General features: G+C 43.3%; 1 protein-coding gene across 3 annotated transcripts in view; it reads left to right on the top strand.

Annotated features, from left to right (window-relative positions):
- The window catches only part of MYLK (myosin light chain kinase), a 102,331-nt gene that overhangs the window by 9,720 nt on the left and 78,330 nt on the right, over positions 1–14,281 (top strand). For all 3 annotated transcript variants that reach the window (XM_072417901.1, XM_072417902.1, XM_072417903.1), the window contains exon 2: positions 5,383–5,553. In XM_072417901.1, coding sequence (XP_072274002.1) covers positions 5,389–5,553 — 165 coding nt within the window. In that variant the 5' untranslated portion in view covers positions 5,383–5,388. The remainder of the gene's footprint in view (positions 1–5,382; positions 5,554–14,281) is intronic.

Raw genomic sequence — 14,281 nt, forward strand, 5'->3', positions numbered from 1 at the left:
TTCCATCTATCAGACTTTGTCTCCTCTATCAGACCTCATATCCTTTATCAGGCTTCGCCTCTTCTATCAGACCTCATCTCATCTTTTAGACTTTGTTTTCTCCATCAGACCCCAACCCTTCTATCAGACTTTGTCTCCTCTATCAGACCTCATATCCTTTATCAGACTTCACCTCTTCTATCAGACCTCAACTCATCTTCAGACTTTGTTTTTGTTTTCAGGCTTTGTTGTTGTTTTTTCATCAGACCTCGTATCCTCTATTAGACTTTGCCTTTTCTAGCAGACCTCATCTCCTGTATCAGACTTCGCCTCTTCTATCAGACCTCATCTCCTGTATCAGACTTCGCCTCTTCTATCAGACCTTATCTCCTCTTTTGGACTTCGGCTTTTCTATCAGACCTCATCTCCTCTATCAGACTTCACCTCCTCTTTCAGACCTCATCCCATCTATTAGACTTCGCCTCTTCTATCAGACCTCATCTCATCTTTCAGACTTCATCTCCTCTATCAGACCTAAAGTATAAGAAAGTGACGTAAGTTGTCTGATTTTTCCTCGTTGGAGCGTGGTTGTCAGCAGGTTGTCAGTGTCACTACTTGACACTGACAACATCCTCACCCTGACTACACAAAGTCAGGGTGAGGTATGACATGAGGGATGGTGGCTGCCCCTTATTACAGGCACAGCAGGTGTACAGACCTGGGAGCTCAGTGTAGGGATGGTGGGAACCCCTTTTAATGCAGCTTTACAGACCCGAGACATAGAAGAGACTGTCAGGTGTTTTTTGCTTCTTCCACTGCAACCAAACACTAAAATATTCGTTGTGGGTGGAGTGCTGCTTAGAAGTGAATCCAGTGATGTCCTTTGAGCCCCCAGAATGTCAATCTCCTCCCTCCACCGCGCTCCACATCAGACAGCATACATGGCTGAGATCTCTCCAGGATTCGCTCTTTTCCAGATGTGCAGCCAGAATGTAAACGAGCTGTGTCGGAGGTTTGGCAGCGCTGGGGCTCTCACTTCTCCGCTGGAATGGCCGTCGGGTTCACAGATGATGCATCATCTAAACTCCTGCACCCCAAATTCCTGCAGCCCACCTGTTCACACTCAGCGCACAGATTTTGCTGCGGTTATTGTTGGCAGTGATAGGCAGAGGCTCTGTGCCGTCTGTTATCTGTTAATAATAACCGGACCAGAATCCTCCGGGGCACCCAGGGCGGGGCTGAGGTAAAATTGTCTAAAAAAATGAAAAGCTCCCAGGTGTCACCCCAATTCCTCACTGATTTTTATACAAATATCTATAGCGCTGGAGGTCAGAACCTCTGTCAGGTTTTTACTGCTATGTCCTGCTATGCACAATTATATCGGCTCTTCCCCTGGACTGCAATTGCTTACTCTGATTTCATGGCACCCTGGAAGCCTCTTACAACATACATTAGAATCTGCAGCAAGTCAGATAGAGCTCCGCCTCATTTCCTGGCCATAGGACATCCAACATTATCTAGCCCCTCCCTCCCTGGCCTAACTGTCTCTGGCCCCGCCCCTTTCATTTATTAGATTTTATTTCTTCCAATCCAAGATACACGTAACAGTTTGCATCCAAATGGATGCCCCTCCTTCAAACTAACATCCACTCATAAGGACATTGTGCAATTTGCATAACTCCTCCCAATAGACCACCCACTGCTTACATAAGAGCTAAGAGTTACGGTATTCTGAGGCCCTAGGGTGCTGTGATGTTTTCCTGCTGGCCCCTCCCACTCAGTAATGATGTCACAGGGTCCGAAATAATTTATACAAATAAAAATTATATTTTAAAGTGCAACCAACTTGTTGATTGGGGGTTGGGGGGGCAGGGAAGGCAAAATGTGATTAGGTTAAGTTTTAGCTTTACAGAACATTTCGGGTGTGGATGGTTTTGCCCCCGGGTGATGTGTGGTGGGTGTGCTGTAGACACGTTGTGCATTTTTGTTGTGTTTATTTTTTCATCTAATTTGGAATAAGAAGAGTGATTTTGGCAAAATTACAGAAAAACTAATATTGCTGAGAAATATTCTCACATAGAGCTGCCAAGGGAAAATCTGGCTCCTCTGGGCTCTATGGAAATGTTTTCACCCAACATTCACCCATAATTTACATTTTTTTTACTTCGTAATAAGAAAATATGTGACTCGATTTTACTCCGAATTCATACATTTACTACTTGACTTCAATGTCAAAAAAGTGAATAGGTGGGTAATATTTGGGTGAATCTTCTGTGAAAACATACTAAGATCCCTTCTTGTTCTCTGTATTTGTTTTTCATGTATATTATAATAGGAATTTTCATTTTGTTTTTGTTATTTATTTACTGTTTGTTTTCTTTCTGTAAACTTGGAGGGGCTGTTATCTCCCCAGTGACCCCGATTCATTTTACCCCACTGAATGAACTGTGTCAAAATCTTCTGATTGTCAGTAAATAAAAACTCCCAACGCCGATCGCCTGTTTTATGGCGATGGATGCAGCACGCAGGACTTTATTTAATAAAACTTGCATAGATGTGAGCTGAAAAGTTTTATTATTGTTGGAAAGATCAGCATTTTTTTTTATAATTGGCTGAAATCGATAATTTTCATGGTCGATAATATTTTCTGGTTTTATTAACATTGAAATGAATGGTTATCTATTACTACTTAGAGGTTTGATCAATCAATGTTTGGCATATTGATCAGGAGTTGATCAGGGGTAATGGATATTCAGCAGGGGGCGCTCCCTAACAATGTTAGCCAATGAGAGTTCTTTGCACAGTGCAGATTGGTTGTAAGTGAGAACATTGGAGAGCATTCCCATTGGCTGGTGGGGAGGGGGGGGGGGGGGGGCTCTCCTGGCTGCTCAATAGGTGCACAATGGTAACCAGGTGAATAATCGATCAGTGTGTGTGACCCCTCTTTGGTGCCCAATGTCCCTTTAACAGTCCAGTTCGGATTGATCTATCGTTTCTCAGATCTGGAATTCAGAACCTTGGTGTGGGAGGGCAGCAATTTCACATGATATCATATATGGTAATAATGCTTTTCATGCAGGAAATGTTTTTGTATTTCACTCCAGTTTTTCTTGTCTGTTGATGTAAAAATGTGGAATGCTAACAAACTCATTGCAGTTTCTGCTGTTTTTGTAGGTGAATATAATAAAATATTTTGTTATCAGTGTGATCAGATCTGAGATCTCATCGCTTCCTCCTTCTCAATTTTTGTCATTGTGGCAAATGATTTCTTTGTGAATATTTGTTCCCCCTTTTTTAAATAATATTAACTAAAGATCTAATCATATGATTTATAGCATTGCTTTCACACCAGCTGCAATTTCATCCAGGGCTGACAGTGGGAAGGTCTGCTGTGAAATGCTGTAGGAGGCAGAGATCTGGGGTGAATTACTGCGATCTCATCCATCTGCAGCTCTCTTATTGTCTTATTTCTGTCACAGAGAGATGAATTGTTTTGTAGCTTGCACAATCCATGCATGGTTCAGGTATTGGTAAAGGAGGACCTCTCACACACATTGCCATAGAATCTTCTATAAAGAGAACCTGTCACCTGGTGCTGAATCCTCCATGGGCCTCCATGCAGCCCTCATCTCCACCCACTCCTCTAAATTATTTCTCTCATTTTTAAGGAAATAAAAAATATTTGTGAAGGTTACCAGGAGACCAGACCTGACCAAAGGCAAAGGATTTGCCAGCGATCGTACCATTTAATGATTTGTTTGTGGCGCAAGCCGCCATCTGCAGAAGAAATCGGGCCCCTGTGCCCCCCTCCCCCCAGACGGCCCATCTCATGCCTGGAAGGTGTAAAGCTTTATCGGCCAAATTATGCGGCTTTGGTGCTCCTAAGATCCAACATTCACCATTGTTATGTGGGGGGAAAATCTGACAGCAATGGGTTATGTCATGGAGGGATGAGGAGGCTGACAGCTGATCCAAAATTCCAGAAATGTGGAAACGATTCAAGAAAATCCAGCGAAGGGGAAACAAAGAAATACAGTAACCAATAGAAACAACACATCATCCGTCATTGTTTCTGAATGCTGATTGGTTGCTGTAAGATACGGTGCAGCACTTCACAGCAGCCAATCAGCATTCAGGAACAAGAATGCAGAGATAAGAAATAGGATCAGTAATATTAATCTGTGATTGGACGGTGCTTGTATGTCAGCAAACAATGACGAGCACACAGATGTTCAATTATCTCATTGTTTTATAGCTCTTATTTACATAGGATTCAACTCTGAGCAGCAAATTGTTTGAAAAAAAATGTGATTGGCCCGCCAAGAAAATGCACCAAATACACCGCGCTGCTGTATGATGGAGCCGCATATCTGAGGAATGAATTCTATTGGAATTCGTATTCCAAGCAGCTGAGATGGGATTCAGTACACTGATTGGTTCACAATGATCTGAATACATTCTACGGCACACCAATCAGTTCCTCAGATATATATGATGTCACCAATGATTGGTTGGTTCCATGAGGGGGGATTTTGCTCAGGCACCAGTACCATCAGTAGTAAATCATTCTCTGTGATCTGTTGGCTGTGCTGTGTGAAGGCTATAGAGAATCTTCTCTTATTGTTTACATTTTATAATCAGATCAATAGAAATTGAACAACTGAAGGCTCCGGTGTGACAGATCAGACAAGTCTTATGTCTACTGCACAAATCTTCCTTCATGTTCTCTGATGGATACAAATTCTCCTCCATTTGTGTTTCACACACTCCCCCTCCTAGACACTGCAGATCCTAGTGGGCAGGAACAGGGATGTCATTTTATAAAGCAGTGGGCGGGACTGGTTGTGGCCAGGTGCTGACCGCCAATCTATAGGCTTGGGAATCAGCAGTGCCAATCATAACCCCGCCTTCTACAACATCATCTCATGCCATTGCAGTATAGGCACAGCATACATGAGAGTGACAACTCTGCTCTGAATTCAGGAGCAGTGTGGCATTGTTGTCACCCTGTCAAGGGAAGCTGCATTAGCTATACTTCATTGGCAGGACCAACAGGTATTTGTATGTGCAGAAACAAAGAGAAATTTTTAGGTTATAATAAATATAGTTAATAAAGTTATTGTTTTCTGTCCCAGCAGACAGATATCCTCAGATTGGGGGGAAGTATAAAGCACAATCACTGTACAGCTCTACTAAACAGGAAGAAGAGACAGCTTAATGTACAGCGCCAGGTAATATGTTGGTGCTAAATAAATCCTGTATATATTAATTTACCCTCCTGTGTATGTATGTAGAATGAAGACCATCAGGGCTGGTTGGGATTCGATGAAAGGGGTCACCTCTTATAATTGTGTCACTCACTGGTAACAATGTATCATTGATGGATTTCATTTTCTCTTCCAGGAAGCAATGGGGGACATGAAACTTGTATCCGGCTCTGCTCTCTCTAAGTCCTCAGTGATGATGGATCTTTCCCACGCCAAATCCTCACTGCCGCGCGCTGCGCCCGCATTTACCCTGCCACCCAGAAACACCCGCATTACTGTCGGCCGCACAGCCAAGATAGACGGCAAGGTAACCCAGATGTTGTGTTCAGAATTGTGTGACTAAATGTGTGCAATGGGCTGAGCGTGTCACTGAGCCGGGGACACTACAGATACTGAATAAGGAACATGATTGGCTGCATTTGTAGTAACACACATTAAAGGTTATTTCTGATTGGTCAAAAACAATGACCAGACTTTTCCTTTTACTAATTAAATTAATTGTAGACCACAAAAAATGAAACTTAGGGGTTCATATATAAAGCTGTGAACCTGACACTCAGCACAGTGGTGAGAATGTTCCAAGTGCAACATCTACTGCAGTCTCTTCGGGCCACTTCCTGTCTATGTGCACTAACCTTATCATCAGCTGCATATCATTTCCCTGGACCAATAGGGAACCATGGCGTGTGCAATCTGTCCATTTGTAGTCTCCACCAGGGTGCGCATGTGACTGGGTGACAACACTAGAGCACAATTAGGGACAGGGACAGCGTGTTGTCACCCTATACCAGGAAATGCCTTAAAATGGACCTTATTGGCAGGAACACCAGAGATGATTATAATGAAAACTTGAAAGAGTTTAAATTGATAATCATTTACTAAGGATTAGGATTTTAGTGAGTAGTCTAAGGCCCCAAACAGATGTCAGATCATTGCTCTTGGAACTGATCTTTGTTGACAATGTGTTGTTCACTTTCATTTCCTTTGGCCTATTTGATAGAACCCCTCACAGCACTGCACCTCATTGTCCACCTGTTCTAGGACTGTGTGATTGCTGGATCTGCTGGGATTTGTAGTTCCCCTCCAGTTTAGTTTTTTGTCCTGATCTGGGGGTCATAGATTCTGGAGCTGCACGGATCTGCCGGCTGTGGAATTCAGGAAACATTTCCCAGGATTGAAGTAACTTTAATATCACTTTTATTGCATTTACTTTCGGAGTGTTTCAGCTAATGCACCACACGGATTTTCTTTGATGAAATGCGGCCGCTCATGTGACCCCCGGTGACGCCATAGCTGAGACATTTGGCAATCAGAAGCGGCTCAGAGCTATGAAAAGGTAACGTCGGCTGGCTGCAGGCTGAGCTGGCCTTGTGCAATCCTTGGAATGGATGAGCCGCTGCTCCGCTTCCAACTTTCCAGATATTAATGTGAGAGGCTGCCGAGCGCTTAGCAGGGTTACAACTACCTTCTGGGAATGTGCGCAGATTCACCGCCGGCCACATCACCGACTGCACCGATATGGCCAAAAGGGGTGATGGCGCTGGGTAGGAAATACAGAAATCTCTCCAAATCTTACAGCCAGAGAGGAAAAAAAACTAAAACCTGTTACTGAGATCTCCGAGAATTTATCACAGGTGGGGGGAAAATATATGAGAAAGCCACATGGAAATGTCAGGTGACCCCCATACATTGTGCTCCCCCCATACATTGTGATTCCTGCACAATATGACCTCTTTTTACAATGTGTCCCCCATACAATGTTATTTCATCCCCTGTACAATGTGACACACGCCCTTCCCTGTAAAATATGACCCTCTCCCTACAATATAACCCCCCCTGAACAATTTGACCCCCTTTTCTGGTCTGCAAGAGCCACCCCATCCCATTGATTTCAGATTTCAGTGTTTAGTAGTTGCTGACCCATATTTCTAGTTCTCATGGTCTCTGCACTGAGTATCTGGGTCTGTACACCTGTTGTGCCCACCTGGGTCTGTACACCTGCACACAGTGCTGACGCACATAGCACAGGCAGAGTCCCCTGAGGTCACTATCAGGAAGTCAGTTCAGAGCAATGATGGCAGGTGAAGCTGCAGTGGCTGAATGAGGCTGCAGGAGATCGGCAGAAAATCAAAATGTCATTAAAAACATTAACACAGACATCACAGATCAAATCTTATTTCCTCCACTTTGGGTTTGTTGTCACCCCAGAGTGACCTAAACATTTCATGCCAGTGACCCTGCACCTCATACACATGTGGATGGTGAGGAGGGGAATCTGCAGAGGAGGGGAGCAGATCTTCCAGTATCGGGGTGGAAAAAACAATCCGGGGATTCCAGCGGCAGGAAGATGATTTAAAGGAGATGTCCGCTCCCACTTCACTGGAACATTCTGTTCTTCCTGGAATAAAATCCTCATTATTCTGTATTCAGCTGCCAGGTGGCTGATCAGTGAAAAAATACGTCTGTCTGTGGAGGTGTTCACATCTGCATGGAGTTTGTATGCTCCCCATGTTGGTGCCGGCTTTACAGTGCAATATAAGTGGCTTCACACTCTCCACATATGAAGAGACATGGACAGGGAGCTGAGGGGATTCTGAGATAAAATCAGCTGCTCGGTAAATTTTCAGGAACTCTGGTGGAGCCGGAAAAGGTAAAGTGCGGTCACTATGCGGCACCCCAGGCAAGGAGCAAAGAATGCATAGCTGACCCCATGTGACCCCATATGTCTGCCCCTATACATAATTTTCACATTCATACTGCAGCTTATAAAAGAAGCCAAACTACTTTAATAAAAAAGTGACATTTTAAATGAGCAGCTTTTGCTGTAATATTCACCTTCAATCCAGATGGAGCTGTCACCAAAATATCCCCACTAAAAGATGTCCTCAGTGTTCCTGAGTGACAACTACGTCATTCCAGCCACTTCTTCTGAGCCCAGACTGTTTTGGACCCACCCCAACCTGTGACTGGATAGGAGTAGCAGTACAGTGATTAGCTCATCTCTCTTTCTTGCCAGCATGAGAACCAATTGGCTCCTGGTGCTCCTGGCTGGGCCCCACTAGGACATTCACAGAGTTGTCTCCTATGTTGGAATCTTTGGCTCAGTCTGAGGTGGTGAGCACTGTGGAGGTTTTCATTGAGGAGATCTCTGTACCCCCCACACAGCATCATGCTGCCACCACCATGCTTCACAGTTGGAATGGTATTGAGCAGTTGATTAATTATGCTCACATAACATTGAGGTCAATCTTGGTTCATCAGACCAGAAAACCTTGTTCCTCACAGTCTGGGCAATAGAGGGTCAGCTCCTTAGCCCAGGGACTGATGGGATTGCCTTGGTATTCTCTGTACAGCACTGTGGTATATGTTGGCGTCATATACAGTGGATCTGTATATTATATTTTGGCATTCCTTAATGTGAGGTTACAGTTCCTCGCCTGAGGGTCACCCTGTAGATCAGGGTGTAATTATTTCCTCCGTTTTGTACGTTTCCTCGGTATTGGGCGCAGACATTGGCCAAGTTGCTCGGCGTGCTCTGATGATTGGAAACAGATGGGCTCCGCTCTGCCGTCCAATACAACATGCTGATGTCAGAGCTAAACTCGGTGCTTCCATAATCATCCTCTGCTTCATTCCGTCATTATGGTCAGAGGAGATTCATGAACGATTACAGAGCGGATGAGATTTCTGTTATAAATGCGCTCCAGCCATGGAGTGACTCTCCTCCATCGCTTAGATTGTGAGCTCTTTTGGTTTGGGTTCTCTCCTGTGTCATTGTTTGTATCCTAAGGAATATGTTGGCGCTATATAAAAACAGTTAGAATATTATTATTATTATTATTATTAATAATAAAAATAATAATAATAATAAATAATTACATCTGCAAAGGAAGAATTATTTCACTGGATTTATAATGACAGCCATACAAAGAACTCGGGGGCCCTTCTACACAGATGAACCCCACATGGGGAGGGAGTAAGAGTCTCTGGTGTCCCCAAAAAATACAAGCAACAAAAGCTAAGTCCAGAAACATTAAGATAAAATGTATCCGGGTTGAAAGCTGCAGGGATGGATGGATGATCACAGGCCAGGATATATATATATATACCTAGATATATAGGTGCAGGTACACAGCCCTGAATAAATAACTGCATATACTCTGACCTGGAACCACAGGTCCAGACACATCTGATTCATGAGTAACCAGCTGAATATACTCAGACTGGGATACACAGGTATAGACAGACAGGTCTTGATTCATGGATGAAGCAGCTGCATATACTCAGACTTCCTATAAAGATTCAAATGCACACAGCAGGATATACAGGTGTAGGTGAACAGCTCCATATACTCAGAACCAGATGCACTGACCAGGTCCAGAAAACAAGGGTCAGGTACAGAGACTCAGATGAAAGGACCTGGACCAAATCCAGTACTCACCAGGCACCATTCCCCCAATCTAAGGCGGCACTCTGCCTATAGCAAGCCCCCACTCTCAGGAGACTAGATGGACCGTCCTAGCACACGGTTGCCCCATTACCTCTGTGAATCTGGGGACCGACTGACAGAAGACCAGGAGCCCACAGATAATGCAGTGCAAAGGATTCCAGAATACAGAGCCTGAGGTCATACACATGTAATCTGTCCACCAGACCAGGTATCCTAGAGTCACATACACAAGGTCAGCATCCAATCACAGGGTCAAAAATAGGCAAAGTCAGCAATAGTAGCAATTCAACAGTGCTCCGAATATCCCCTCCAGCTATGCACAGCCTCAGTGTTTGTGCAGGGGATGCCATGAAGATACATCTCAGGCTGCAAGGCTAAAGGGAAGCAGGGGATGCTGCTGTAAGAGACATTGCTGGACAGAATAAACAGGGTGTGATTGGCCGGATAAGCGTCTCCTAATGTACACAGGTCTGGAAATACTCAGATACACAGAATAGGAGATTCACATACCAGGCCATAAAGATTCAGTTTTCTATCTGTGTCTCCTCTGTTCTTATTGGCTGCTTTACCTATAATGTGACCTCATATTTTGCATATATACATCACAGCCAATCATATACAAACAATATTTATAACTGCAGTGACTGGCTGAAAATTTCCATCCATCTAATCTGAGCTGGGGTGTAATTCCTGAGTCAGGTGAGGGGTTCCCAACACGTATGACACATGTAATAATGTACACGGTGAGTCCCTGCCCAAATATATATGTACGCGGTCACCGGCGGGTGTCGGGGCTCTGCGATAAGCCTGGGTGGAGGAAATGGTTCTCTTCCCGTGTCAGGAAGTGGCCGGGATGTTTGTGGCGGGGTCATAGCTCTATAATTCCTTTTCATATCATTAAACAATGCTGTTTATGTCCTCATTCAGCCTGATTACAGGGCAAACCTGGCACCGGCTATGTTGGGCCACAACCCACCTCCATTCCCATATTAACCCCTGTGGGATAAGTGTAAAGAGGACCTGTCTACATTGAGAGAGCTCATACAGTGTCTGCGGGTTCATTTCATCCAATAGACTGACAGATCCTTTATCCTCCTGATACATTGTAACAAACACCGAATTAAGTCATTGGTTCCCAGTACAGAGAGCCCCCCATGTGAGTGCTGGAGGCAGGATGATATTTAATCCATTCAAGAGGACCTGTCATCTGATATATTTTCATTCATGCTAAATGCAGAATTCCAAGTAATGTCAGTGTATCACTCCTACATATTTATTACCTCCCACAGACATCAAAGTGCTCCCCCTGACAATGCCGCCATCTTTTCTCCCCAGAAAGACAGAGCCATCTTTGTTCAGACATCATCCAGGGTCACCACCTCCATCCTGGACTGAGATACTCCTCTAATATAGAGATTATTTGTAAGAAAATTCTACCCTGTATATTGTGTCATGTTGGGGATTTATTCATGGAGACCAGTGAAGTTACTGACAGGTCCTCTTTATACTAATATTGTGACACGGTTGGGACAGTCTGGGGAGCTCTGTGTATATTGGGAATATATAGAGCTTTATTTTTGTGACATTCTCTCTGCACATTATATTTTCCATCCATTTTGTTCCCCTAAAAAATAAACCCCCAGACCCTTTCCCTGCTTTAGCTCCATGGAGCCTTCAGATGATTTTATTAATCCTTATTGTGTATTCTTACCTGCTTCTGTCCTGTAGATTGTGATATGAGCCTGACAAGCACTTCCTAAATCTGCCTGCTTGGTGAGGGGTCACCACATTCACCTGAGCAGTCTCCGTGTTATGAATGGAGCTGCCTGGAATCTCCTGCACTCCCCATAGACATCTGATATTGGTGCCATTTGTGAGATCAAACAATTTGATTATATAAAAAGCTTTTCCCAATTCCCAATGTTCCAGCCAATGAGCTGCTATCTGCCCACTTCTTTCTCTGCTCCCCATTCATTCTCCTCTTATAGGTTACTTTTTAAGTAAGTGGTTTGGCCTGAGAGTCATCTGATTACAATTTCATGAATGAACTCCCCCTCCATCAAACTGGAAAGAATCTCACCAAAGATGAAACCTCTATTGCAGGGGCTGCCTGTAATTTGCTATCAGGATCTGACCAGACTAGAAAATGCAGCAAGCCAGGCACATGAACAGGGGGAATCTGAGCTATTCTGTACTGTTGCCATGGTTGCTGCCACTGCTGACATCCTTCCATGAATGTCATTTCCCTGGCTGTCATGATGATCCTCTCTCTTCAATAATTTCAGTCTCAGACCTGGAATAAGAACTTTCAGGCCTCCTCCATTCCTCTTGGGATTCACCTATAGGAGGTTCATTCTGTCTCTGTCTGATTTCATTGTCCGGGGATGAGTCAGTCAGTGCCTGGCTGTCACCATTGAATGTGGCCAGGTGCGGAGGGGATATTTGTTGTTCTGATGATTTGCTTCCTGTTGTTATTATTTCCCAAATCACACGGAAATAACGAACAGAATGTGCAGAATTCTCTGTTCACTGGAACTCCGCCTGCCAAGTAAAGAGGACCTGTCATTTAAAGAGGACCTGTCATTCAGAGAGCACCTGTCAGCCAAACAGGACCTGTCATTCAAACAGGATCTGTCAGCCAAAGAGGACCTGTCATTCAGAGGACCAGTCTGTGTGCTTTCTTCGCCCAGGCACAGGTCCTCATGGTCCACATTTTAGAACTGTTTGTAATACCGACCATACTGGGCACCCTGCACCCCAGGAGTTTACCAACCTGAGCAGTGAGAGTGCCAGCTAAGAGCGCAGCAAATTTGGCAAATTTACTGATTTTTACTTTTATTGAAGTTTGTTAAAAAAAAATAATTGTCTACTTTTTTTTTTTTTAAGGGTATAAAAAGTTTTTTTTAGTAATTTATTAAGTTTATTTTATTAAGTTTAGTAATTTAGTTGATATTCCAAGCAAATTTCTCCCAGCAGATGTAGCATTAGTAACATTCACCCAGAATCCCCTGGCTGTAATCCAATGTCCCGAAATTCACCCAATATCTGTCCTTTAAGTTGCTTTCTGTACTATTCATCCTATCTGTACTCCAGTGAATACACATTCACCTGATGAAGTCCCATAACATTTTTGGTTTTTTCACAAAATACAAAGATCCTCTGGTATAATGTGGGGAATTACTGACCCCCATCTGGGATTTTTTAGCTTATGGAGACATTCTACCTTTTTTTAGGGCCATTTTTTTTACTTTATTGTAATTTTCAAGTAAAGGATTTGTGTATTTCTAGTGTCACCATGTCAGCCAAATGAAAAAAACTCTCTACCTACTGAACAGGATTTCTTTTGGGCATTTGTCTCCCCCCCCTCAATGGCAGTGCCCGGCTCTTCATGTCCCCTACAGTACTTCACCTTTTTAGCCATGAAAATTTAACTTTATAATGGAAAGGGAATTTATACCCCATACACTTCAGCAGAGATTCACCTTAAAGATTCACCAATAGATTCAATATACAGAAGAGAAAATGGTACTTTACACTCCAGATTGAATGCTTAAGATATTGTTCAGAAAGATTCACTCAGAGAATGTTAGGTTTTAAAAAGGTGAATCCTACACTAAAATGCAGACTGAATCCCAGCAAATATGGGTGAATATGCCTCATTTTCTATCTTAGTACATTATTAATACATTTAGCTAAAACCAGGAGATATTGGTAAAATTCTTATTTTTTTTAAATGTAACCCTATGTGTATTTGACCTATATGTATGAACTCTTTTCATTTTTTTTTTTGGAAAAATGATGAAACTTATGAAGAACCGATCGGGTCCGGTATGGGTGAAAGGAGCTTCTATAACCCTCAGGAGCTTTTAAAAACCATTTGTACCTCTAAAAATATAATTGAAATGCTGCCGCATGAAACTTGTTTGCAGAATATTTGTGTCCTCATTTTGCTTCCTGACCCGTCACCATTTTTTATGTTTTTGTTAAATATTAAATGATCTCTGGGGAGAATTCTCATGCTGCAGAATTGTATCTACAAAGACCTGATTGTTACTGCTCCAGGACCTGAAATTGTGCCGTCAGATTCAAGGTTGCTGTGTGAGATATTGGGAACGATTTACTAACAGAATTCAGGATATTCACTTATCAAGATGAATGATTGCTTTGCAAGGGGTCATTCACTCAGTTTAGTGAAAAGAAAGAAAACCCAGTCACATGCAAGAAAATTTAAAAACAGGATTTCTGCCTCCACCTGATTGGATGGTTGTCAGCAGAACTTCATCTCATTCACTTGGATAAGTGAAATATCTCGTGTAAGGGAATAAATGATCTTTTGGACATTCCATATTCCCTGCTGAAACACCACTCTGCAGTGTATTAGGAACTACAATTCCCAGCTTGGACTGTATACAGAACTCCAAGTGCCAGCCTGGCTTGACATCCAGAACCACAAGACCCAGCCAGGCCTGACATCCAGAACCACAGGACCCAGCCAGACCTGACTTGCAGAACTACAAGTCCCAGCCTGGTATGGCACCCAGAACTACAAGTCCCAGCTAGGCTTGACATCCAGAACTACAAGTCC

This window comes from Pyxicephalus adspersus, chromosome 7 (assembly GCF_032062135.1).
Source record: "Pyxicephalus adspersus chromosome 7, UCB_Pads_2.0, whole genome shotgun sequence".
Classification (NCBI taxonomy): domain Eukaryota; kingdom Metazoa; phylum Chordata; class Amphibia; order Anura; family Pyxicephalidae; genus Pyxicephalus; species Pyxicephalus adspersus.